The sequence below is a fragment of the Azolla caroliniana genome, unplaced genomic scaffold (assembly GCF_043228905.1).
Source record: "Azolla caroliniana isolate FFs.n. ecotype wild unplaced genomic scaffold, voAzoCaro1.0.p SCAF_2, whole genome shotgun sequence".
Taxonomy (NCBI): Eukaryota; Viridiplantae; Streptophyta; class Polypodiopsida; order Salviniales; family Salviniaceae; genus Azolla; species Azolla caroliniana.
This window is the reverse complement of record NW_028230437.1, coordinates 27,566,750-27,591,333: the sequence shown is the minus strand read 5'-3', so window position 1 is coordinate 27,591,333 and position 24,584 is coordinate 27,566,750. Positions and strand designations below refer to the sequence as shown.

The 24,584-nt window shown below is 35.8% G+C and overlaps 2 protein-coding genes across 2 annotated transcripts; both read right to left on the bottom strand.

Annotated features, from left to right (window-relative positions):
- Positions 1-8,382: 8,382 nt before the first annotated feature.
- Positions 8,383-10,822, bottom strand: LOC147867986 (actin-depolymerizing factor 8-like). Its single transcript, XM_087315913.1, has 3 exons — positions 10,675-10,822; positions 9,743-10,008; positions 8,383-8,905 (listed from the first exon to the last, which is right to left on the bottom strand). Exons 1-3 carry the CDS (start codon positions 10,675-10,677, stop codon positions 8,758-8,760), a joined length of 417 nt encoding a protein of 138 aa, XP_087172039.1. The 5' UTR covers positions 10,678-10,822; the 3' UTR covers positions 8,383-8,757.
- A 1,232-nt stretch (positions 10,823-12,054) lies between these two features.
- On the bottom strand, positions 12,055-24,329 carry LOC147867985 (homeobox-leucine zipper protein ATHB-15-like). The gene is made up of 18 exons (XM_087315912.1): positions 23,744-24,329; positions 23,203-23,362; positions 22,284-22,405; positions 22,012-22,102; positions 21,382-21,483; positions 21,091-21,204; positions 20,859-20,942; positions 20,256-20,414; positions 20,024-20,098; positions 19,757-19,869; positions 19,397-19,604; positions 18,966-19,145; positions 18,764-18,832; positions 18,387-18,527; positions 17,381-17,907; positions 13,434-13,539; positions 12,913-13,062; positions 12,055-12,719 (listed from the first exon to the last, which is right to left on the bottom strand). The coding sequence occupies exons 1-18, from the start codon at positions 24,148-24,150 to the stop codon at positions 12,531-12,533; spliced, it is 2,997 nt and encodes a 998-aa protein (XP_087172038.1). The 5' UTR covers positions 24,151-24,329; the 3' UTR covers positions 12,055-12,530.
- Between the last annotated feature and the right edge of the window lie 255 nt (positions 24,330-24,584).

Sequence of the window (24,584 nt, the reverse complement as noted above, 5' to 3'; positions counted from 1 at the left end):
CGATGTGAAACAGGGCGTTGGGGTACAAGTGATGAGAGTGGTCGGGTATGTGCACTTTGCCCTAAACAAGTTCGCGAGTTTGAGTATCACACTTTGATACAATGCTCTGCCTTTGATCATATTCGACCATGCTTTACACATCTCTTCGATCGAGCCCAATCTTTGCATGAATTCCTCTCACAACCACAATGTGCACTCTCGATTGCAACATTCATTGGTAAAGTTCTTGAACATCGAGAGTCACTACTCACTTTCACACATATCACGTGAAATGTAATATTTTTGGTCTCATAGGTCATATTTGACCTCCGAAGACGATAATATAATCTCTCTCTCTCTCTCTCTCTCTCTCTCTCTCTCTCTCTCTCATATATATATATATATATATATATATATATTGCTTGAGCTAGCTCTTGATGATCATATCAAACCATGCCTTGTCGTCGACCTTTAGAGCCGAGCAAAATAGAATACAAGTGCCAAATTGCAACACTTCTTTACATTCACATTAGCCCAACATGTTGGAACATATACAAAGAAATGGACACAACCAATCATGTCTTTTCATCCACATGCAATTACGTTCATTGTCCTCCTTTGCACTCTCGATCATGTTCTTGGATAGTAGAGGTAGCTCATGACTAGATAGATACTAAGTTGCCATACTTCTTTACACTCACATTAGTCCAACATGTTTGAACACATACAAAGAAATGGACACACCCAATCATGTCTTTCATCCCCATGCCATTAACACATTAATAACAATCACCTTAGCCTACACATACAATCATGTTCTTGAAGAATGGAGGTGGGACAGGACTAGCTAGATCAAAATACATATGCATACCCTACCTTGATCAATATATCTTCATAACAATTTGGCAATGCTTCCCACTAACAATTACTACATGCAACAACCTAACACAATCTCTCCAAGTTGAACACTCATTAATGAATGTCTGTGGCAACCTAAGAGCAGGTGAAAAAGGTAAAAAATCCATGGTGAAGTTGTTAAGAATGTTTGGAAGTATCCATGTATAATTTAAATCGCTTTAGACATAATATAAACCATTGTTGGGAAAAAAACATGTCAACCCTTGTATCTTCATACTCATGCAATAACCTTTGGCACTTACCACATGTGACAAACTTTATATATACATAGCCTCTCCGAGTCAAGTACACCAAATCTCTCTATGTAAGAAAATATATTAGCCACATATGATGACACCCTATGCATTAATGAAGCAGACTATCTTGTAACATTTTTTTCGGTTCTATAGATTAGGTTTCGGCCTCATTCTCTATACAAACCCACATTCATGTGGTGGTCCATCATGTACCTCTCTTGCTCTTTGTATGTTAGGTAGAAACTTGTCTTCCACAAATACATAACCTTGGGTTCTATGTTATTGTTTACATTTGTGTATAATTTATGGCAAAAGTTAGCGTTATGAGTTTATATTTTTGGGAATATTAATTGTAATCCCTATTTGAACTAAGCAATAATACACAAGGTGCAATATTAACGTGCACTCCAAATGTCTAGAAGAAAATCATGGGTTAATGACGCGTTTGACTTCACTCACATTTTGTAAGGTGCTCATCTTGAATAGATGTTGTGCATGTGGAATATTTTAGGCTTTAAAAAAACATTGGGGCATTGGTAAAATGAAAAAGTGTTCCAAAGAATCATAATGCACATGTCAAAACATTCTAGGGAGAATCCAAATTACATATATATTTGAGATATTTATCATAACCACGTATTTTAGGCCAGAACAGCCAAAAGACAAAATATTATTGTTGTTCCAACAATTCCAAATATAGAATATGGGATCAGTTGCTTGACTAAATATGGTCATTGAAACTACTTCTACCACTTTCAATTTTCTATTAGATTAAGCACTAATGTCAGGGAGATGCCTCGACACACATATTAATGCAAGACAAAATCCAACTTTGTTCGATAAATATCATCCATTAAGCTAAATAATGTATGTGTTTTGAAATCCTCGATTTATTAAGATCGAAAAGTAGAAGTTGTTTTCACTTGCATCCTTTCCAGTTGAACAGTTGTTAACTTAATTTAACCTTCGAAATTTGAGTCGACATGAAATGCAAAATAAATACTTTATAAGGTCATGCGTTAGAGACACCTTCGAGTCAAATGAATGATGAGTTGTTCTTCCTCTTTTTCATTTGATTTGATTATATCGATAAAATGATGACACTATACAAATAAACTTTTTTCGCTTCAATTTGATTGGTGGAATATCTCATTGAAGCATTCATTGCGATTTTTCGCATATGAAATACCATGCATCGCTTTTAGCATGTTTAGAACTATGATTAGCGCTACCCATCACAAGTATGACAAGATATATCAACTTTTCAACAAAATCCTTAAAACATACAAATAAATTGCTATAGCAGAAGAAGGTATTACGAGACTAGAAGTTTAAATATACTTTATGCATTAAATTACCTATGTATTTGTTTGTGAATAAATTTGATGAAGCCTTTGTGACGATTTCTTACTTTCCAGGTTAAACATTGAAATAGTCTATGAGATTGGTGACTTCTAGTTCTCTAGCACAAATAATATAACACAAACCACTCTAGCCATAAGTTGTTGTGAGGTTCGTTTACCTAATCAAAATAATTATTTTAACCTTTAGTGGTGATAGAACTTCCATAATTATTGACTTCAAGTGTTAGTAAATTCCATATTGACATATATTTTATTATCTAGCAACATTACATACGCATTTTACTGTTAGATTTCCTTCCAGAATAATGTAAGTCCTTAGAATTCCCAATGACAATCTCAACAAAGTACTAAGCACACGTTTCAAATGTTGGAACCATGTTTTTGATGTCAATAGATCGAAGGAAACTTCTCATGCTTAGTAACTTCTCTCTTAAAATGTGATGAGGATTTTCAAATCATTTGAATTTTTACTAGGGGACACTTTTGAAATGTAAAAGTTCCATTTTGTTCTCATTTTTCACATGAATAAGTTATTGTCGTGGTACATGAATAATTGAGTTGATAGAAATGAACAACATGGGATTCAATAGTGATATGCTAAATAACAATCAATTGTACTTTGTTGAGAAATCGCTTTGTTTATAGTGGCAACATAGTTATTCCGTGTTGAAGGTCAAAAGGGGGTAATAGATGTGAAACAAAAACATCATGAGAATTAAGACATGACAACTATAGCCAAAGAGGGAATGAATACTAATGATATTAACTTCAACATACAAACTTGAATTGAATCAAATAGTGAAATTGTTGAAGCAATTTGTCTCAACTTGAACCTTTTAATTAATCCTCAAACCTTGCATTTATGTGATCCTCAAACCTAACTAAACCATGAAGATGTTTAGCAATGGTTTCCAAATAAAGGGGCTACTTTCCCATTAGTTACGAGAGATTTTTACAAAAAGACTATAGAAGTATATAAGTCAGGGAATCACCCCCTGGCCGAGTTCAAGAATATGAGACCACGTACATATCCTCTCTTACTTTCTACTTAATGTAAGTAGGTATCTAGAGCTATAAACTAGTGGCAATCATCACCGATCAGCACGAACCAGATCCTCTGGCCTTCAACAGAGGCAAGGTGGAAGGAGCCAATGTGAGGGCTGGTAGTTCCACCTCAAAGTCGTTTCCTCCTATTTCATGGCTCAATTTACATTCAAATGAGGGAGGAAAAACATTAGTAATATTACTATATGGTCAATATATATTTGAGGAGTGAGAGAAAACATCGGGAACATTACACTATATTATCAATTTATATTTGATGAGGGACATAAAACATCAATAACATTACCATATGATCAATTTATATCCGATGTCTTATTGAATTATTGTGTTTTCTCATCACATCAACTTATCAAATTACATAGTAATTTTGACTACACTATATTGAAAAGATCAATATGTTATATTGGCTTAGATAAAAAGAATAATTGAATCTACTATTCGACATTGGGATGTCAAAAATATGAATATGAAGTGTGATCGAAACATATTCATGAAAAAGCGATGACAACTTAAAATCCCGAACAATATCATATGAGTTCTAGTGTGATAAAGTAGAGCATATATTGTAGAAAGGCCATCCATTTATAATATAATTACAAGTTTAAATGTGCTTTGCGTACATGTCTTAACTAAAGGTTGGATAATAAAATATCCAAAGGGTGTTGTTTTTCATCGTGTCAACATTTCATTAAAATTTCAACACGAAGTAAGTTGAGGAAGGATTCGTCATGTTGACCTCATCGACTTGACGATGTTGTACTCCAATGTGCAAAATTTAGGAGTAACATCTTGTGACATCGGGTTGAAAACTTATAATATCCATGTCCCAACTCTTGCCTTTATTAAATTTTATTTAATGGATTAAAAACAACATCCATTGTGAAGGCTACAATTTCCAAAAACTAGTTGACCGAAACTTGCTTCCATGCTTTATATATGTATATATATATATATAATATACATATATAAACTTCACACTAGTCCTTTGGACCTTTTAGTACATATTTTCGAGACAAATTTTAGAGCGAAATCCCTTGTTCGATAGATAGAAGCCTTGATTAGTAAAGGGGTTAAACCTATATATGCCTTATTCTATATTCTAAGGCTAATTAATACTTATAACAAACCTTGAACAATGAGATGTTTGATTACATAATCGAAAATAAAATATTTCGTTATACCATGTTAAATGATGCCAATATTTCAAAAAGAGAGATATTCATGTTCTTGAAAGTTTTAATAGACGGGTCTATCGCGTTAATGGTGGATGATGGAAAGTGTAAATGAAATTGTTCGTTTGAAAGTATGTTTACAATTAAATTTCGGAAATTTCCATTATTCTAGAATGTAGCCTAAGTTTTCTTTTGGGTTGCAAACCCTAAACTATTTCTTCTTTGTATTTTTCTAACATTTTCAAAGGTCCAAACATTTTTTGCATACATTTATAACTTGGGAATTTCTTACAACAATTTACAATGAGGCAAAATGTATGTGCTTGTGTGTGTGAATGTTTTAAAATGGTTAGACATGGACAAGACCGACAAACATTTTGTGCTATCTTGTAAAAGGGACTGGATTTTCAAAATCCCGACCAAAGCCATGCATAGGGATTGTTTCCATTGGTTAAAAAGGCAATATTTTTTGTGAGCATTAAATAGCCTTGTGTGTCCCCCCCAAATAAGAGCAATTTGACGTAATCATTATAAACATGCAATTGTTTTACATTCGAAAAGGAAGTAAGGACAAACAATGTCTCCATGGTTTTGGAAGTAGTTACGATGCTCTCGATGTAAATTGTTTGTTTATTTGATGGACTTTTAAGCTATTGATTTAATAGCCCCAATTAAACGAAAAAGAAATGTGGTGGACCTTTACATAATACATTGTTTAGAAGATTTTATGTATCTAATCTAGATAGTTTCTCGAAATTTCATATGGGATACATACATTTACTATAATATGTGGATGAATGTACACATGTATGAAAAGCCCACAATGTACCACAATGTATGGATTATATGAACATAACATATTAAAAAACCTTTAATTTCATCTCTTCTCTTTCTTGTGTTTCCCAATATACACATTAGACACATACACACAAACATATCGTAAAGTAATAATCATGACATATGTATATAGAGAAATACGAGAGACAATGATGGATCGTTAAATAAAAGATAAGTCTCAACTAACTCTCTAATTTCAACGGACCGTTGTGACATAAAGTTGTCTAGGATATGTTAGGAAAGTGTACAACTCAACGACTTATGGTCACGCAAAGTTCTTTTCTCCCAATGCATACATCACTTCATGCTGACATAGGTGTTGCGAGTACCGAGTAATTATATATGACGCCTTATCACTTAGATTTCATAAATAAATAACATTGCCGTGGTCATGGCTACATACATAATATTTTTAAATTCCATAACTTGTATGTAATGTTTCTTGTAATGAATGCTTTTCTTGTTTGGATTAAAGTTCTTATAGTTCCATGTTACACGTGTTCCTTGAATGCTTCATTACGGGATAAACAAGAAGTCAACCTACAGCTAAGTATTACATCATTATCACCAAAGATATTGGCACTTGATGTTTCTTTGGCCCCTTAGAATATTGTCAAAAATGTGTCGAACTCAAGATGAACGTTATATCAATGATAACTCATAGAAGTTTGTTGTACCCCCTTTTGTAAATAGTGAAATTACACCATTATAGTTTTATAATGATGACGGGCAATAAAAATAACCATTGCATTATTTAAAAATAAACAAGACATAGTTGTTGACATTGGTATCTTCCCAAATGGTTAAGCTCCCAATGGTTTTTGTTATCATACTTGTGTTGTAGAAAGCTATTTTTACTTTATCATTCATATTGTGTTTTTGACGGTAAATATTCTCAACTTCATAGTTTCTACAAAAGTTGCACCTTTAGGTCTTAGTTGACCTACACCATTATAAATTTCTTTACCTTTTTATAGTTGCATCACATTTTATCAATGTGTTCTTTCATGTGATTATATATGGATTTCTGTGTATCCACTTCTTTTTAAGTAACGTATGTGTAACAATAATAAAAGGGAATTGTGTAATGCTTCAAAACAACTTGAGCTCCGAACAACTTAATAATGTAAAACAAGCTTATATTATTTCAGAACATTGGTTTGTAGGTAGTGGAGGAAGCAATTGTAGAAAGTAACGCAAAGGCACACCAATAAGCATGCGCCATTGGAAATTAGAAATCATTGAAAAGAAATTTTGTGATTAAATATGCCAACATATAGCACCCATGATGCACAAAGATAATATAAGCTACCCTAGCTAACAAGTTAAGAGTAATACATGTATAAAAGTTGTATGGGTTTGCAATGCCAAGTTTTGTACATTAAACAATGGTTTATTGGTAGAAGTAAACATCATTTCTTGAGTAATTGTTTTTTGTGATAAAGCCTTGGAGCACACTATTTGGCCAACACAACTCCTAACACTTCAGTTTGATCATTTGAGCCCTCAACCCTCAAGTGTTCCCTCCCAACCTTCGACAATTCAGAGCCTTCGAGCTCTCAATGATCAATTCATCTTCCAAGCATCGAGTGTTCCGTCCCAACCTTTAGGATGCAACGCCCTGGAGTGCTCAACATAAACACACCCTTACATATCTAGTCATACAAACAATTCATTAAATTTAAGTAAAACATTCTATCTTTTTATTTGCATAGTGGTGAAAGTTCTTTGAATGTCATATCTAGTATTTGAGATGCCCCCTGATCATACTCTTAATTTCCCTCTCATACAAGAGAACATCATGGTTGGCCCTCTTAAGGGCGCTTGGACTAAATGAAGACCTAGAGACATGCTGAATAAAAAATCTTCAAGAAAATATAACACATACCACAGAATCATCACACAACAATCCTAAGGGCAAGGTGATGAAAAAATTACATTCCAGAATCGTCAAAGAAAGGTTGACATCTCAACAAAACAGGATACCATATATCATAAGCTTTCAATTGGGATTTTTAGGCAATGATTCTTTAAAGAATAAACACCGAAGTCTATTTGCTACTACAAGGAGGATCCTGCAAAAATTCTTCTACTCATTCCCTCCCTTGATCATAAAATCAGCTACCCTAGAGAATGGCCATTACATTTACCAAAGTGATGGCCTATGAATTGGCTACAAATTAGCATCCCTCTCCCTCTCTCTAGTTTAATGTGGTTACCCATGCAACGAGCCATTATGCTATCAAACCCAGGCCTTTGATTCAATTCTATGTACTACTGTATATCTTTATTACACTTCCACTATTAGCAAACCTCTAATTATCATTCAAAGATGAACATTCCTCGACACTAAAATTATACATGCATCACATGAGGAAAAAAAAAATTCTTAAAAAGATACCCCTTGGTATTATGAAATCATAAGAAATACAAAAGTTGTGTTGGATAAACAAATATACCAACCAATTCCCTTGTACTCTCATCATAGCCGATTTGTTGAGCATAGCCAGCAATAAGGGCTGATCAAGCAAACCCATATCGAAGATGAAGGCATTCCAGTACTTTTCTTCTCTCTCAAGCATACCACAGGTAACATACATAGACAAAGGGCATGCATCAAATGGGCAATTCGCATTTCATAGACAAACACTTGTAACAGTGCGGAAATACAGGCATAAGTAACATGTGTAATTTTCATTCAAACATAGATAATCTCATTTCAAAAAAATGAATCACATGGACAATTGTTATGATCACTGTAATCAAATAATTAGCACAAATCACTTCAAAAGAATGCCAGGAAATATAATAGCTGTATAATTTGAGTGCATGTGCACTATAGAAAATTAATCATGAATCATTTTATGGTTTGAGAAACCTCGCCAGTTATGAATAACCAGAAAAACTCATAACTAGAACATTGTGGACTGTAAGAGACTTTATGTATCAAAGATATAACAGACACTTTGTACATATATAATCTACGCAAAGGATAAAGAGATCTCTGAAGTCCAAATAAGGACTTGCATTTTTATTTCCACGATTATGTCCCACATGTTTTTGTTCTTTGTTTTTATCTTCTCCAAATTGATAGCTCGAAGAAGCATCCCACATAAATCACTTTCAAAACTGATCGAGCCAAGACGCTATATGCATATATCATTTCCAAATTGGTTAAGTATGATCTTAATACGACCTTTCCTTCAGATTTTGTATCTCAATTTCGGTTGGATCTGAAGCTTGTATTTCATAGGTGAGATCTAATTCACGTTTGAATCGATCCTTTGAGCTGGCGTACAACATTTTTGTTCTCACTCGAGATATATCGGGAGACCTTACCAACCAAAACAAAGTAGTATTGCAATTTGATCCCCCAAGGTGACAATAAAGATCAAAACAGTAATCTATGATACAAAAAGCAGAATAAGATTTGAGAAACTAAACTTGGATCTCAGCATGACATAAGATCTCATGGAGATAAACATTTTAGAAATTGGGTGACCATGGAAGCCTATTATCCTTTCAACTTAAAACAGTTCCACAAGAGATTCAACGGGAAAATAATTCCAATATCCCCAGTTCCTAATTCCTCAAACATCCTTGTTCAACACCCAAAAGACAGGAAAATGGGTGTTAAAAAACAATATAATTGCTTAAGTAGGACATGTAAAATGTTCGAGAAGGGTTTACACCAGAAAGGGACTTTTGGCAGATGGGGTGTTTGAGTAATTAAAGATAAGACTCGGGGGTATTTTGAAGGTCTCCCAAAACTAAATAAATAAATATCAAAATTGGAAACTTGACATCAGGCAATGCTTTTCTCACTAAATTCTTCTCAAATAAGATGAACATATAGATTTCCTAATCATCTTAGCAAAGTATTTAAATAATTTTATAAATCAAGAACTCAAATAATCACAATAAAGTGTAAACTTATGAGAGATCATATGAATGAGATAAAATAAATAACTAATCGTGATTTAAATGAGATCGTACACATATACATACATGCAGGCAGGCATAAAGGCCACAATATTAAGCATTTCACATAAACTCATACTAGACATACTAGACATACCATACAATCATACATATACATCCATACATACATGCACTCACACATACTAGACATACCATACATACATATTTGACATACCATACATAAACATACCATGCAATGAAGAAGATCTTGCTCTTCTGGCACATGTCCTCGGTAACAAAATCGAAGTCGTAGACAGCATATCGACAGTCGTCATTAGGGAGGGATGCAGTGAAATCATCATAACTCTCATGACGCCCGCCCAACTTCTCCACCGCTACCCTCTGGGCCCCTGCATCCATCTTGAAGACAATATATCGAAAGACCTTCCTACGCTTCAGCTCCAGAAACTTTGTCTTGCATTCATCCGCCACAGCCACACCTGATGCTGCATTGGCCTTGAAGACAACGAGCAAAAAGAAAAGGATTTCAATTCACACAAGTGAGTTGATAACAATGTGCAGGCATACATACTATATATATATATATATATATATATATATATATATTAAAAGCACACGTTGGTGAACAACAAAAAATGCATCATTACATTTAAAGGTTAGATTTCTTGATTTTTCAAAAAATAGGTCTGGTTTTGCCAAATGAAGGTCTGTGATTGAAAGAAAAACAGATGTTGCAAAATTTGTAATCTATCAGATATCGCAAAGAAACCATGACCCGAGGACACGAAATGGAGCTCCTTTTAACTTGAAATACAGTGGGTGAATGAGTAAGAGATATCAGACTACGTAGAAGTAAATCAAGTTTTCGGATGACAAAATTGCACCAGAACAAAAAAAAAAAAAAGAGAGCCTAATCCCTCTCTGGAAATAATAACATATCAAAACCAGAAACAAACAGTTTCTGAATTGATGGGACGAGACGAGACGACACAGAATGCTGAAAACATGAAAAACTCAAGGGTGTGATGATGAAAGGGAGTTCAGAAGCACGTAACGCTAAAGGGGGGGAAGATAAAGTACTGAGTTCGATGTGCAAAACCGATCAAACAAACACGAGAGAGAGACAGAGAGAGAGAGACAGAGAGACAGAGAGAGACTCACCATAACTGAAGCTTCTGTAGGGATTTGATGCAGGAGTGCAGAAGAATGGTTTCTTTCTTCTTCTTCTTCTTCTTCTTCCTGAGTTTTCTCTTGCTTTGGTTTGTCTGGCTAGTTTGATATGATTCGATGATGTGTGTCTATGTATGTGTGTGTGTGTGTGTGTGTGTGTGTGTGTGTGTGTGTGTGTGTGTGTGTGTGTGTGTGTGTGTATGTATGTATGTATGTATCATGTATGTATGCATTATTGGATGTAGGTTATATGCATGTATGTATGTGACATGTGTGTCACATCATACATGTGTTGGGAATGATTTTTCTCCTTCTCTAGAAGGTCTTCCTTTTCTTCTAAATCTCAATTTTGTTTGAAATTTGAATCCTCCATCTCATCGTGTCCATTGTCCGTCGTCTTGTCTATATGTATTTTGCTTGCTAAACATGTTTGCTTGCCTTTGCACCCTCCACTGCCCATCCCATCAAAACTTCATCTGTAGATAGTACTCCTACAACCATGTACACTCCACCACATTGATGCTCCATAGGGGGGTGTTGCTCCCTTATGAAGTGCATTTGATTGTATGAATAAAGCAGCCTATCAAGGTCTCAAATCCAAATGCAAGCTGACGAGCACAATCTTCCTATGCATGTTGTTGAGTATCGTATTGTTTAATTGAGTATCGGCAATATGATCGTTCTATAAGCAACAATAGTTTGAAGGACGTGATGTGTACAATTGTGTAAAGAGCTATTGCACTATGACAAATGGCATGGTTTAGAGATCAATGTCTAGTTATGGACCAAATACATAGTGATATAGGTTCAATGGGCATTGTTACTATCCACACATGTTGAGGTGCGCAAGACCTATGCATACCGAATTGTTATATCTTGGATGGTAATGTGGAAAACAAATGCCACGTGCCTTCCATTTGAAATACGTACACGTGGGTCATTCATAGGGTTTCCGTGTGTGTGAATGTTCAAGGATTTTGTGTTATCATATTATGTTCTCATGAGAGACCATGTAAAAAGCATTGTCTTATGTCCATGTTCACTTGTGTTTTCATAATATCACAAACAAGTATCTCGCAAATGCAAATCAACACTTTGGACCCATCGTGACACAAAGATGCAAATTTTGAGCATATATGTGGTCAAACAAGGTGGCTTCCATTGGATCCACTTGCCCTCATGTTTGAAATGGTGTACATTAGACAATTGTAAAGGGGCACCTGATTTTTGCGTAGATTAAATTGAATGGTTAACATTGTTGTCTTATAAAAAAACGTTTTGAGATTTGAAGACTATCACCTGCGCACATTTATGTTGTTCAATAGAAAATAATTCAATGCCAAGATCCAAATAAATGAGGGCCAAATTCACTATCCATGAATATTCAATGTGTAAATCCATTTTCCTTTAAACTTTTTGTCAACAAACCTACATTTTTCTATTTAATCAATGTATATCCCCCTTATAATGTACCCCCATCCGTACAACATTGCATAAAGGGATTTTATAATAGATAGTTCTCCTATACAAGTTTGGGATCTAAACATATCCATTTTATCACAAGAATAAATTAGGTATTGTAGATAAATGATTATCTAGTGATTGTGATTTTTTCCAAAGTCCTAGCATTGAGCATTAGTTCAAATTGCCAAAGCACTAAGAATGTCACTAGGTTCTCGGTTTAATGAACATCGCACAAGAGGTTTATGTCTATATGCATGTGAGTTTCATACTAAATTCGCATCTCTCTTTGGATGTTTTTCAATAACTTATGTCATTAATAATAAGAATACATAATATTATTAATCAAGTTATATGAAAATAAGTCACTCTCTAGCTCGAGGATCTCATAATAACAAGGCATGGTGATGTATGTGCTTTGTCTCATCATGTAAGGACCAATTGTAATAAAGAAAAGCCACACCGTGTACAGTAACTTGATCTGCCTCGACCACCTTCCAAACTACTGCACGATCATATGTTGCCGAATGACCCATACTTGACAACCTTACGCCTCCTGGTAGACATGTATAACCCTACAAGATAAAACAACATGATGAAATGGAAAATATAAATGACTTTCTAGAGGCTTGCATTACACAATAAAATCTTGACATGAAAGTGGCAAGACACAAGCAATGTCATCCTTATGTCCATTGTTTTGAGTAAGGTGTATATAATAAGAATCTCTGAAGATAACAACTAGAGTAAAAATGAGAATAATAGTACCTGTTGCATTACTTGGTTAAGGATTGAACAAAAGGTTTTTTGAGTGAGTTCATCGAATGTTTGTTCCCATGATAAGTCTTTTAATTCCATAGGTGTGGTTTCTAACATGTCAAGTCCAGCTTGATTTGCGAATGTGAATATGGGTGATGCCTGTTTTGAATATTTCAACACATAATACACATGGAATTAGCTCCTTCCTAGAATTATATACTACAAGACACATTTCACCTTTTCCCAAGATTGATAAAGTTGAATCTCATGAGTGTATGTCTTGTAATCACCAAGGCATGTTACCTTTAGTGACATTTGATGATATTATTATTTGGGACAGTTAAAATAATTTATTATGAAAACATGTTGTAGTAGTTTTCTTTATTAATTTATGTTTGCACTATAAATTCCAATTTTCCAAAGCATGTTATGTTGTGTAAAACAAACAATGTTTTGCCAACAATATAGGCGAATGAAATATCATTAAATGCTCAAAATAATTCTCAAAACTACTTGGTTAGGTAACCCACCTTATAAGCACAAGACATGACGGCATCACCTAACTTCCATAAGGCATTGTGATATTCTTCACTATTCTCTGTATCCACGTGCACTAAATCCACCCCGAAGTTCAATCTGACAAAATGATTGTAAAACATGTTAATGCCCTTGTAATAATGGGCCAGAGCTTAGATTTTGTTTAAACTCACACCATATCCATATTCAAGAAAAAAATGTGATATAGCAAATGGAACTCTAGTTCAAATGCTTTGATCAAATTAGTGAGGAGAGCAAATGAATAACAACGATCAATATCACAACTTAGAGATGCTTCAAAACAACTCATGGTGTGGATATATACGAAAGATTCGTGCAAGAAAACAAAGAGTTTGATAGTGAGAAATGCAAAGGTAGTGGGATGTGGTTATACCATGTGTATTCATGTTAAGGACACGATTACTAGAGAGTATAGCCCACATTTTCTTATAGACTGTGTTACGGGCATGACCATATAATATCCTGTGGTGAGAATTTACCGTAGTATTCTATACACGTGGATAAGTGTGAGGGTTAAACGAGAGTGTAAAGAAGGGGAGGATTACTTTTAAATCCTCGGGATTGAGATAACCCATTAGGCCAAGTGTGAACATGGTCGGGGGCCTTGGGTATCGCTATAAATAGAGGCCTAGCTACCCTCATTTCATTATCTTGTTGACTATGTCGAGACTCTGTCTTGTGGTGGGTCAACTCTTGTAGCGAGCGCCAGCACCAGGTACGACTCGACGCCACGGCGGTGGTATGGGACGTTGATCAAGGCTCGAGTCCGTCTCGATCCCTTCGCTCAGGGGTGGTCGGGTGGATCGGCACCCTTCTTTCTCTCTCTCCTTTCTATCTAGATCTATATTCTATCCTTATCTAATGCTTACATTAGTCTATGTCTCTTACAGATTGGGCCCACAACACATGCAGTCATGTATGAGGATGCATTCGTCACAATGCTTTCAAGAGCTCATTCAAGGTTATATATATTTTATTCATTGTAGAAAGGATTCATATTCTAACTTTGAGTTCATTTAAAAAATAATTCATATTCACTTTCAATTAGTTCATTATCGTGATAATTAACTGGCTATTATTATTTTCTCGTAAATAATCAATTTCCATTTATTATTTTGATTATAAACCAAAAGCTATAATTTACTAATTGCAACTAAAGCTACAAAAACGGTAAATTAGGTTAAGCATAATATGAATCTTGTTGCATGGAATATGTTTAATGCTATGTGTATGTGGGGGTCATGGTCAAACGATGTTAGAAGCTCGACTGACATGAACTTATACAACTCTTGGGACATCGAAACTACAATGCACAAAGTGCTCCTAACTAAGTCATGCCTTTTTTGCACCATCATCGTGCTCACACTTGGTCAACAAATTGGGGTCCAACTCCATACCATACGCATAGATAATCTATCTTAGAAGGAAATAACCCACATAGAGAGTATTATGATGGATGGTAACACATGATATAATATACATATGATACAAGTGACATCATCAACAAGGATGAGATCATAACAACTAAACTAAGGGTGGCACTCATGGTAATCTAAACTCTATTTCAATTAATCATTTAATTCATACAAATGTTGTAGAACTTTCCGCAAATCTAGATACTCATGACTTGCTTTCACTTCCACATTCATAAACAATGTTAATATGCTCCATTGAGTACTTTGTAAGGTTTACATGGTATTGACTACAATTTGGACTACCCCAATATAAGGCTTAGTTAATCACAAGTGAATCAAGATAATAAAGTTGGCATACTAAGGTTGAAGACGAAGAGAATGTGAATCTGTTCCCCATTATATGAGGATGACACATTACTGTACCCACTTTCTCCAACTAATCTCCCTTAGTTTCATCATCCACTCTAGATATATGGACACACATATTATGCATGGCTTACATGTGAACACCATCTCTAATTGGCGACGGAGAAGTAGGGGAGTGTGGTAGGGGAATGTGTTATGGAAGCAGAGAAGTATCGAAACTCCGTGATTTTATAACCAAGGTTTACACACAAAGTATCAAATCATAATAGAGACAAGTAGACAAGATAAAGAAACAATCAATGACAAGTTATGCCCACTTGTGTGAGATAGATATAGATATAGATGAATTCGACTAGTAGATAGGAGAACACAAGAAGCAATGGCAAGTTATGCCGACCTATGTGAGAGAGATATATATAGATTTAGAGGAGTTAAGACAATTAGGCGGGAGAAAGCAACAAGCAATGACAAGTTATGCTCACTTGTGTGTGAGAGAGATATATAGATTTAGAGGAATTAGACAAGTAGATGGGAAAAAGCAACAATTAATAACAATTTATGCCATACGCGTAAGAGAGACATTGATGTATAGTATATTATGATGTTTGAGATGGATGTCATGGTCTAGTCCAAGAAGTGTTTTGACCATTTACGATATCATGGAGTTTGATGGCCGAAAAGTGTTTTGAGTCTCTATCTCATGAAACCCTAGAGATTCAATTCAGCCATATTGAAAGATAGGGAACTCTCATATCCCGTTGGAAGAATGCAGTGCATTAGACCTTGACATGTCTCACCCATTTACCACATGCTTGCAACTCACTCAAGCCCAACACATGAACGTGCACACTCAATTAGTTTGTTGGGGTCATGTCTAACTTAGTCTATCTCATTCTAGAGTGAATTGAAACATAACTTCTTGACAAATTTTGGCCAATGGTTGTTCACCCCATATTTTCCATGTACACTTGACATTTTGACCGACATGAATATGGATTTCCATGACGGTGATTACTGTGAGCCATGCTTAATTGCATTTAGGTATTTATATATGTGTGACTTGTCTCGATGTATAGAAGAATATGACATCTAATTAACAATGCCTCTCTAATAGCAACCCATATTTGAAAGAGCTTGAGTTTGAAAGTTTGGTTTCCTAGGATGCAATTAATAGAGAAGAGTATCAATTTACTTGTTGTGATGACCATATTTGTTGTCTTATAAAATTGAAAATTCTCTGTCTCAAAACATTATACGAACAAGGGTCAATTTGCATCACATTGTTTATACAAGTGTGTCATGTGAGAAAAAAGAGCAGAGTGGTGAAATAGCACCAAATGATTTTATTCCCAATAAACCAATTTGCAAGCAAGGGTACACACACAAAGGTTTGTTTGTCAAGTGGCTAATATAAAAACTTCCACCAGATGAGCTCGAGTTTAAGCCTCAAGATGCAAATATTTAGGTGGTGTTGCATAAATGAGGCCTGAAATATAATTGAACAACCCATGTTTCGTACTTTACACTTTGGTTAGTTAGGCCAATGGTGAAGGAAGAGTTTGCCCTACATTTGATGTGATTAACATTATCTTGCAAAACATACAACCCAAACACTGTATTCACGCGACGAACTGTTTTGTGCAATGTAATTAGCATCACCAACAAGTTTGTGTCGGCTCGACACTTAAAAGGGAGATACTTTACGTGTTTGGAAAAGTAGTAATATAATGTTGATCTAACTTTGGGAAGTTTAGTTATGCCTTAAAATTAATCCAGGGGTGTCTCGAAAATTTCAAGCCAGGGTATTGCTAAATTGCGACGATGCGGTTGTCGTGGATTTGGAGGAGAAACTAATGTACTGGTCTTTTTATCCATGTAAGGATGGTGGGTGGAACTAATTTACTGGTTTTTTTTATACATACTTACATACATGATAGATACATACATATACTCACATGACATGACATACATGCATGCACATACATATACTCACATGACATATCATATTCATGACATACATCATACATGCATGCATACATACATATACTCACATGCATGCATGCATACATACATACATGCATGCATTCATGATGCACACGCAGATATATTCAAAGAGAGAGAGAGAGAGAGAGACTAACTTGTAGCTCTTGCATATCCAACTTGCAAGGAGGAGGTCTTCGTCATGTTGGGTTGCTGCAGAGAAGGTAGTATTATGATGATGATAAGGAGAAGAAGGAAGAGAAGGCGCCATAGCCATGGCAACTCTCTGCACTGTGGACAGCACACTCTGCAAATATTGCCTTGCACTTAGCGCAACGCCCTTCATGGTCTCCTCCTCACGATGATGATGTCCCATTTGATCAACAACATAGTTGAACTGAAATGCTATGGTTAGCACCGCTCTATTCAGGTTCATGTGACAATCGCCATCGCCATCGCCATCGCCATCACCATCGTTATTACTGTTTTGGATATTTATTTTCTTGTCCCCATGATGGTGATGGTGCTCGTTGGTCATGATGTGTTTGAGCATGCTAAGAGATGGTCCATGTTGTTGAGCTGCACTATAATCATCATCATCTGCAGACCCCACTTCTAATGAAGATGCTAAGTCTAACGTCCTCATTGAGCTGCTCACCGCTTGCGTGCTACTAGTGCTTGAATCCTGTAATCAGCATTCGGAAAGGATCACATCCGCCACATATTTTAACTAATGCCCCTTGTTATATAATTAAATCTTTGATGACTAATGCACTCTTAGGGATGTTTGAGATGACAAATTTAATCTTTGACATGGTTTGCATTGGGCTGTTATGATAACATTAATGTGGATTCAGAACGGAATCACATTATGATCTTTGGACATGGGGAATATACTTAACCAATGTAAGGAAAGGTTTGAGCAATAATAGAGAAAGTGGGCTAGTAATTTCACCACAGAAGGGTTTAGACAGAAGAAAACAAAGAAAATGTATTTGAGAAATAGCAAAGGATGTGTAAGGAAAGTGGGGTTTCTAATGTCTCCCCTGCATGTTCTGCATGTAACATACAAAACATAAAGAAAAAACCCCAGCTTGCAGTGGATTAATATTAGTGCAAACTTAGAGTTGGAGAAGTGAATGAGGTTTTTGTAGGGTTTTATACCAATATGTGATCATGGCGGGTTGCAAGGGGCATCACGCTGAATCCTGACGGGATCAACGCGACATCCTCCGAAATGCTGGCATCCACGGGTGCAAACACCATCTGAGCACAACCTCGACTATTGTCCAATCCGCTACACAACTAGTGAAAACAAAAAACAAAACCAGACAAAAAATGCTCTCTGCATGTTGATACAATTACATTACGGCTGTACATTCGACATAATGTTACATGCTCTTTTCGCATGTAATTATATTGAACTCATGTCAGGAAAATCAATGCCCCTAATTTGAACATCATCATCATGAATATTGCAGCAATCAAGGTGATCCATTAGTTGGCCAATAATTTAGCTGCATGTTAATGCAGTCACTGACCTGAAGTAGAAACATGTCTCTGGAGCCTTCATCTTCAGTACAAACTTCCATCTTTATAAGCTCTAAAAACTAGACAAAAAAAATTATTTGAAGTTAATGTCATAAAACTGACTATTAAGCTTCTTGGAAACAATAATCCATTGAGTGTATACTGTGACAATTAGAAAATGTGGATGATGAGAAGTGATTTCAAGAGTATTACTTCATCTTCGCTGAGTGTATGAATCTGAGGTTGCAAGCATTTGGAGTTAATGGTGCCTAGGCCACTATTTAAACACGAAAACCCTGGGTTGCCCATCTTCATTGCCTCCTCCAAAGTGTTATCTGCCCATTCGGATCGATGCTCTCGCAGGAAGTGAATAAGTAGAGAAGGTGGCACATTCTGCCAAGACCATCATGTCTCCGATATTGGTGAGATTTTTCCTTTTCAATAGACATACACACAATGTGTGTGTGTGTGTGTGTGTGTGTGTGTGTGTATACATGTATTGCACAGGATCAATGCATGCAGTCTGTTTATATTGTTAGTGAGAAACTTCATTATGAGGTGAAAAAAATGCACAACATGATTGCATCAAACAAATGTACATACAACAGCCCATGATAATTACTGAGCTTTTCATCTCAACTCACCTGCAATAGCATGGATGCCTTTGCACATAATATTCCTTTATGTGCAGGAGCACCCAACTGTGACCTGTTGTTGTTGTTGTTGCTGCTGCTGCTGCTGTAATTAGGGGGTGATTTAACCGCAATGGTTATGTCATCAAGCTGGCCATGAGTGCTTGCGACCGGGGCCCAACCATCATCGGCAAATCCATTTACGGCATCGTTGAATCCTCTATAATCAAATTATGATGGTGCATGATGTAAACAAACTTTGATGCAAATGTTCTAGTAATAATCTCTCTCTCTCTGATCTTTCACAATACATATATTATATTTATATGTATGTATGTATGTATGTATGTATGTATAACAAATTGTTCTTACCTCATCAATCTGTGGCTAAGTGACCGAACTGCAGTCGGACGTTGCTGTCCCGCTGAAGGAGATTGTGCAATAGTGTTACTTTCTTCTGCTAGATGTCTCAAATGCTTTAGGGCCTAGTTAAAAACAAATATACAACCGAAATATGGCTAGAATCAATTGATGAAATGGATTCTTTCACATTAATGATCATATATATATATAGATATACATAATTTGATTATGAGAGCATTGGGGTATAACTATATATTAAGCCCTTTTTCATCTTACTACGACGGTTTGTCTTTGTGCTAAGAGTGTCGAAGAAGTGAAGAGTGGCCTCAACACCTCCGGAACCGTCATGGCCTACATGAAAATTCAAATCCAAATGACAATTCGGAGGTATAATGTGGCCAAAGAAAGAAAAGGTTGAAGGTTTTATCTGATTCTAATGTTTTTGTTTTTCCTCCATACGACATTATAATGATGTTACATATTTGTGGTCTGCATTCATGAATTGTACCTCCAAGTCCATGTGATCCACAATTATAACAATGGATCCCACCCCATCGCAGGGTCTGACTAAGCACCCACTAGCATGCATTTCTGCCCTGATAAAAGGTTGCACTTGGGGTGCCATGGGTGCAACACCATTTGATGCACTCACAGATCGCTCGCATACCTGCATAACAACAAAAATGTATTATAATCCCAGATTCCGTTATCAGAATCATCGAACACAGCGAAATCCATTAAATACAAGCACATTGCTGACTCAAATTTATATATTGGATATAGGCGGCCCATGCACATTGGATTCATTAGGGTAAAAGTGCATACTACTGCACAACAAGTTCTTCAAACATAATATTTGCTGAGTAGGTTTCAAAGATGTCACTACTTTCTTGATGTTTCCCAACAATATTATAAGGCAACATCACAAGGTATTCATGCCTCATCTTAATTAGCCACGACATCATGCAAACAATAGCATGAATAATATACATTAACATTATAAAGCCAGATTGTATATAATTCCGACTGCAATATGGTCATGAATAATTCAAGTTTTAGAGAAACATACGATAATTCAAAAAGCATGATGATATTACTCCATTGGACTTACTACATAGCTTCCATCTTCCAATGGGGAGGTATATCTCAATGTGTAGAAGTCCCTGGGAGGAGCCAATGTGGTAGGAGCATACATCTACATTAACAACAACACCACATTAGAAATCACTGAATTTTTTATTCGATTTTGGTACACTCCTGTTTTCCATTTAATATAAATCTATATTTTCATGAAAAATTATATAGTCGATGCAATTTAAGCCCGATGAGATTCGTTGCTTTACTTGTGTATAAAGGACCTCGATTGTACCCCCAGACGCGGTGGTGGTGGCAAGCATGGCAGTTAATCGGCGACAATCACGATACCAAATAGGTTTATCCTTGATCACATCCACAATCTATACATTGTGATCAATTAATTAGTATGTGCAAAGTGTACTTACTCAAGTGGATTTTACTGATTCCTTGTGAGCTGCATCACCATGATGCAAGGTTAAGTTTAAATTAGTAACAGAAGTTTGGCTAATCATGAATCTGAGCTTGTTATTATAATAGACCCACTTTCGCGGTCCTACCAATTTGGGCGGTTGCATATTCACCAATCCACAAGCTCGGGCGGCTATATTTCCGGTGCCGGCATTCAAAATGTGCAGCATCTCTGTTGAATCCGGACCAGGCTGAGACACAGATCATGGCGTTGCAAGGTTCATGAGATTTATAGCAGTATTACTGATATAATTCATGGCATACATAATAAGCTATATATATATATATATATATATATATATATATGCATATGTATATGTATGCATTAAAATTATAACACTATATATATTTGCAATAATACAAGGCATATATACATAAATCACTGAGCCCTAATCAAAGATTAAGATGGACAGCCTTGGCAGTTCAGATTTTATATTAATCCGATGTAGGTATGTGTATATTCACATATGGATATATGCATATATGTCGGCATGTATTATGTGCGTATACAATATACATCCATTACATATACCGTATACATGTGCATATGCAGTCATGCATCTACATATATAACTAAGATGTGCATGCATGCATGCATGCATGCTGCATGTATGTATGTACTGTGTATGTAAGGATGTATGCATCTATACGTATACAAGCGTGTGTATATATATACATATGTATGTATTTCGTATTTCATACGTATGATATAAGCTCACCTTCATCCCATGCATCTGCACCCAATCCACAATTGTTCCCGTTGCCTTTCCAAGGAATTCATGGAGGATTTCCTCAGCTAGAGCCAGGATTCTACTAAGTCCACAATATGGTTACAAAAGCATTAAAGCATGATGATGCATCCATAGTAACTATTTAGTGAGGGAATTTCTAGGTTTACATACAGGTCCACAACAAAAACTGTAGCAAAGTTTTCCATTAACTTGAAGTAGGAACCTCAGATTTTTCTGAGCTAAATTTTGTTTCTGCATACCCTGAGAAAGTGGCATCTTGTGGTGATTGTTGGGCAGCTGCTACAGTTGCAAGATGATGCTGATGATGTTGAAGCCCACTAGTCACAACAGACTCACAACTTGTATCAGTTGTGATGCCACCCTACAATTCGGCCTCAACACTTACATAAATCAATCATCCATGACCAAATTTCTAGATCTTAATCATAAACTATACTGCATTTAATAGCTGCAGCATTCCATACATACATGTTAACATTATATATATATACACACATCCTTAATAATTTTCCCTCCTCTGCTTAATTCTAAAGTGGTAATTGCTGGTGCCGATCCTTACAGATAAATATGCAGCCATTCTTTTAAAGAACATTAACCATTCTTCCTTTCTTACAATTAGGTGTCCATTTTTTTTCTTTACAAACAGAGAACATAGAAAATTCATGGAACGTGAGCAAAATTTTCTTCGCATTTAATTCATGAAGTTATAACAAGAAGTCGTTGGACATTTTCGCATCACAGATTGAATAAGATCAAAACTGTATGAGTGATATGCTCATAATCTTCTATTGAAGAACATAATTGTAATCATGCAGTTAGGATGTAGTCAATTAGCTGGTCAGGCTGCATAGGAGGCATGTAATTAGCTCTTAGACAAACATTTGATCTGAAAGATAATATAGATCAGATCTATAGTTTGATATATTAGAGGGTTAAATATTAGGTCCATTAGTGTATGATAACACATGGCACTCGTTCAACTGTTATGGAAATTCAAGGATATAAGTGCAGGGCTCTAATTCAAAATATAATACACGATTATCGCCTTCATGTAAATTGTGTGTAATTTGTCATTGGGCTTTAATCCTAAATGTGATGTTTTTCATAAGAAAACACAGAAATCAAGTGACAATGACAGAGATATGATCAGGTCACAACTTGTTGCAATTGTTGTTTGATGTAGCCATTCTCATACAACATCTGAGCCACTTGCTTGCGGAGTCGATCGTTTTCTTCCATCAGAAGCTTGTTCATCGCATTGAGCTTCGAATTTACGGTCTGGAGGCGACACGACTCTTTCCTCTGCTTCTCACGGCATCTAAGATCATCATGTTCACCATGAGACAGAGCTCCAGATCATATAACACATGAAATGATGAAGCTTGAAGGTGGATTAGAATCAGGGTACCTTATCATACATACATACTGTGCATCCATGGCAGTTACATACATACATAAACACACATTGTGCATCCATGGCAGCTACATACATACATACATATATACATATTACATACACATTGTGCATCCATGGCAGCTACACAAATGCATACACATTGTATATCCATAGCTACATACATACATACATACATATTTCACATCCATGGCTACATACATACATATTATACATCAATGGCTATATATTTAGACACATACATACTATGCATAATACATTCATCATAATTAGTGAGAGGAGTACCTTCGATTTTGGAACCAGACTTTGATCTGCTTAGGCTCGATGTTTTGTAGGAGGGGGTTGTCCCTTACAAGTTGTTGGCGTCGGAGGGAGCTAGGTTTCGGGCACTCGTTGTAGAGAAGCTCGAGCACTTGAACTTGTTCGGCACTATATCTCACATACTTACCACTAGAGTCGACATTTGTCGCATTTGCATTAGTTGTTGCACAACTAGCTTGATTTATATTGTAGTGATTGTGGTGGTTATTGTTGTTGTTGTAGTTGTAGTTATTGTTGTTATGGTTCATCAAGTGAGAGTTTGCCATAACACTACTCTTGTAATTACAATGGTTATTATTACTATCATTCGTGCATGGCCCAATAAATGCGTTGAGAACATTCATGTCTTTGGAAGAGTTGTGAAGAGCCATGACTGATTGGCATCAAGTAATAACAAGGCAAACTATGGTTGTAGTTGTTAGTGAGGTTTGCTTACTATAGTGAGAAGAAGAATATGTTTCTAGTGGTGTTGGGAGAAAATGTTAATCAAGACTCATGAGCTTCTTCTCCTTCTTCTTCTTATGATTTTAATGGTTATGATTCATGTCTGTCTTATAATGATCCCACCCATGGACAAGGAAGTTGTCTCTTTCTCTCATTTGGTTAATAAATGCTAGAGAGAGAGAGAGAGAGAGAGAGAGAGAGAGAGAGAGAGAAAGATAACTCTGTTGAGAGGGAAATAGAGTGAGTTTCTAGAGGACATAAAGGTTGAGAGAGACAATTGCTTCTTTTATTCTACTCAAAGGAGCATGCACCAATGATGAAAAGCATCACACACATAACACACAAATCGAACGCTTTTGAT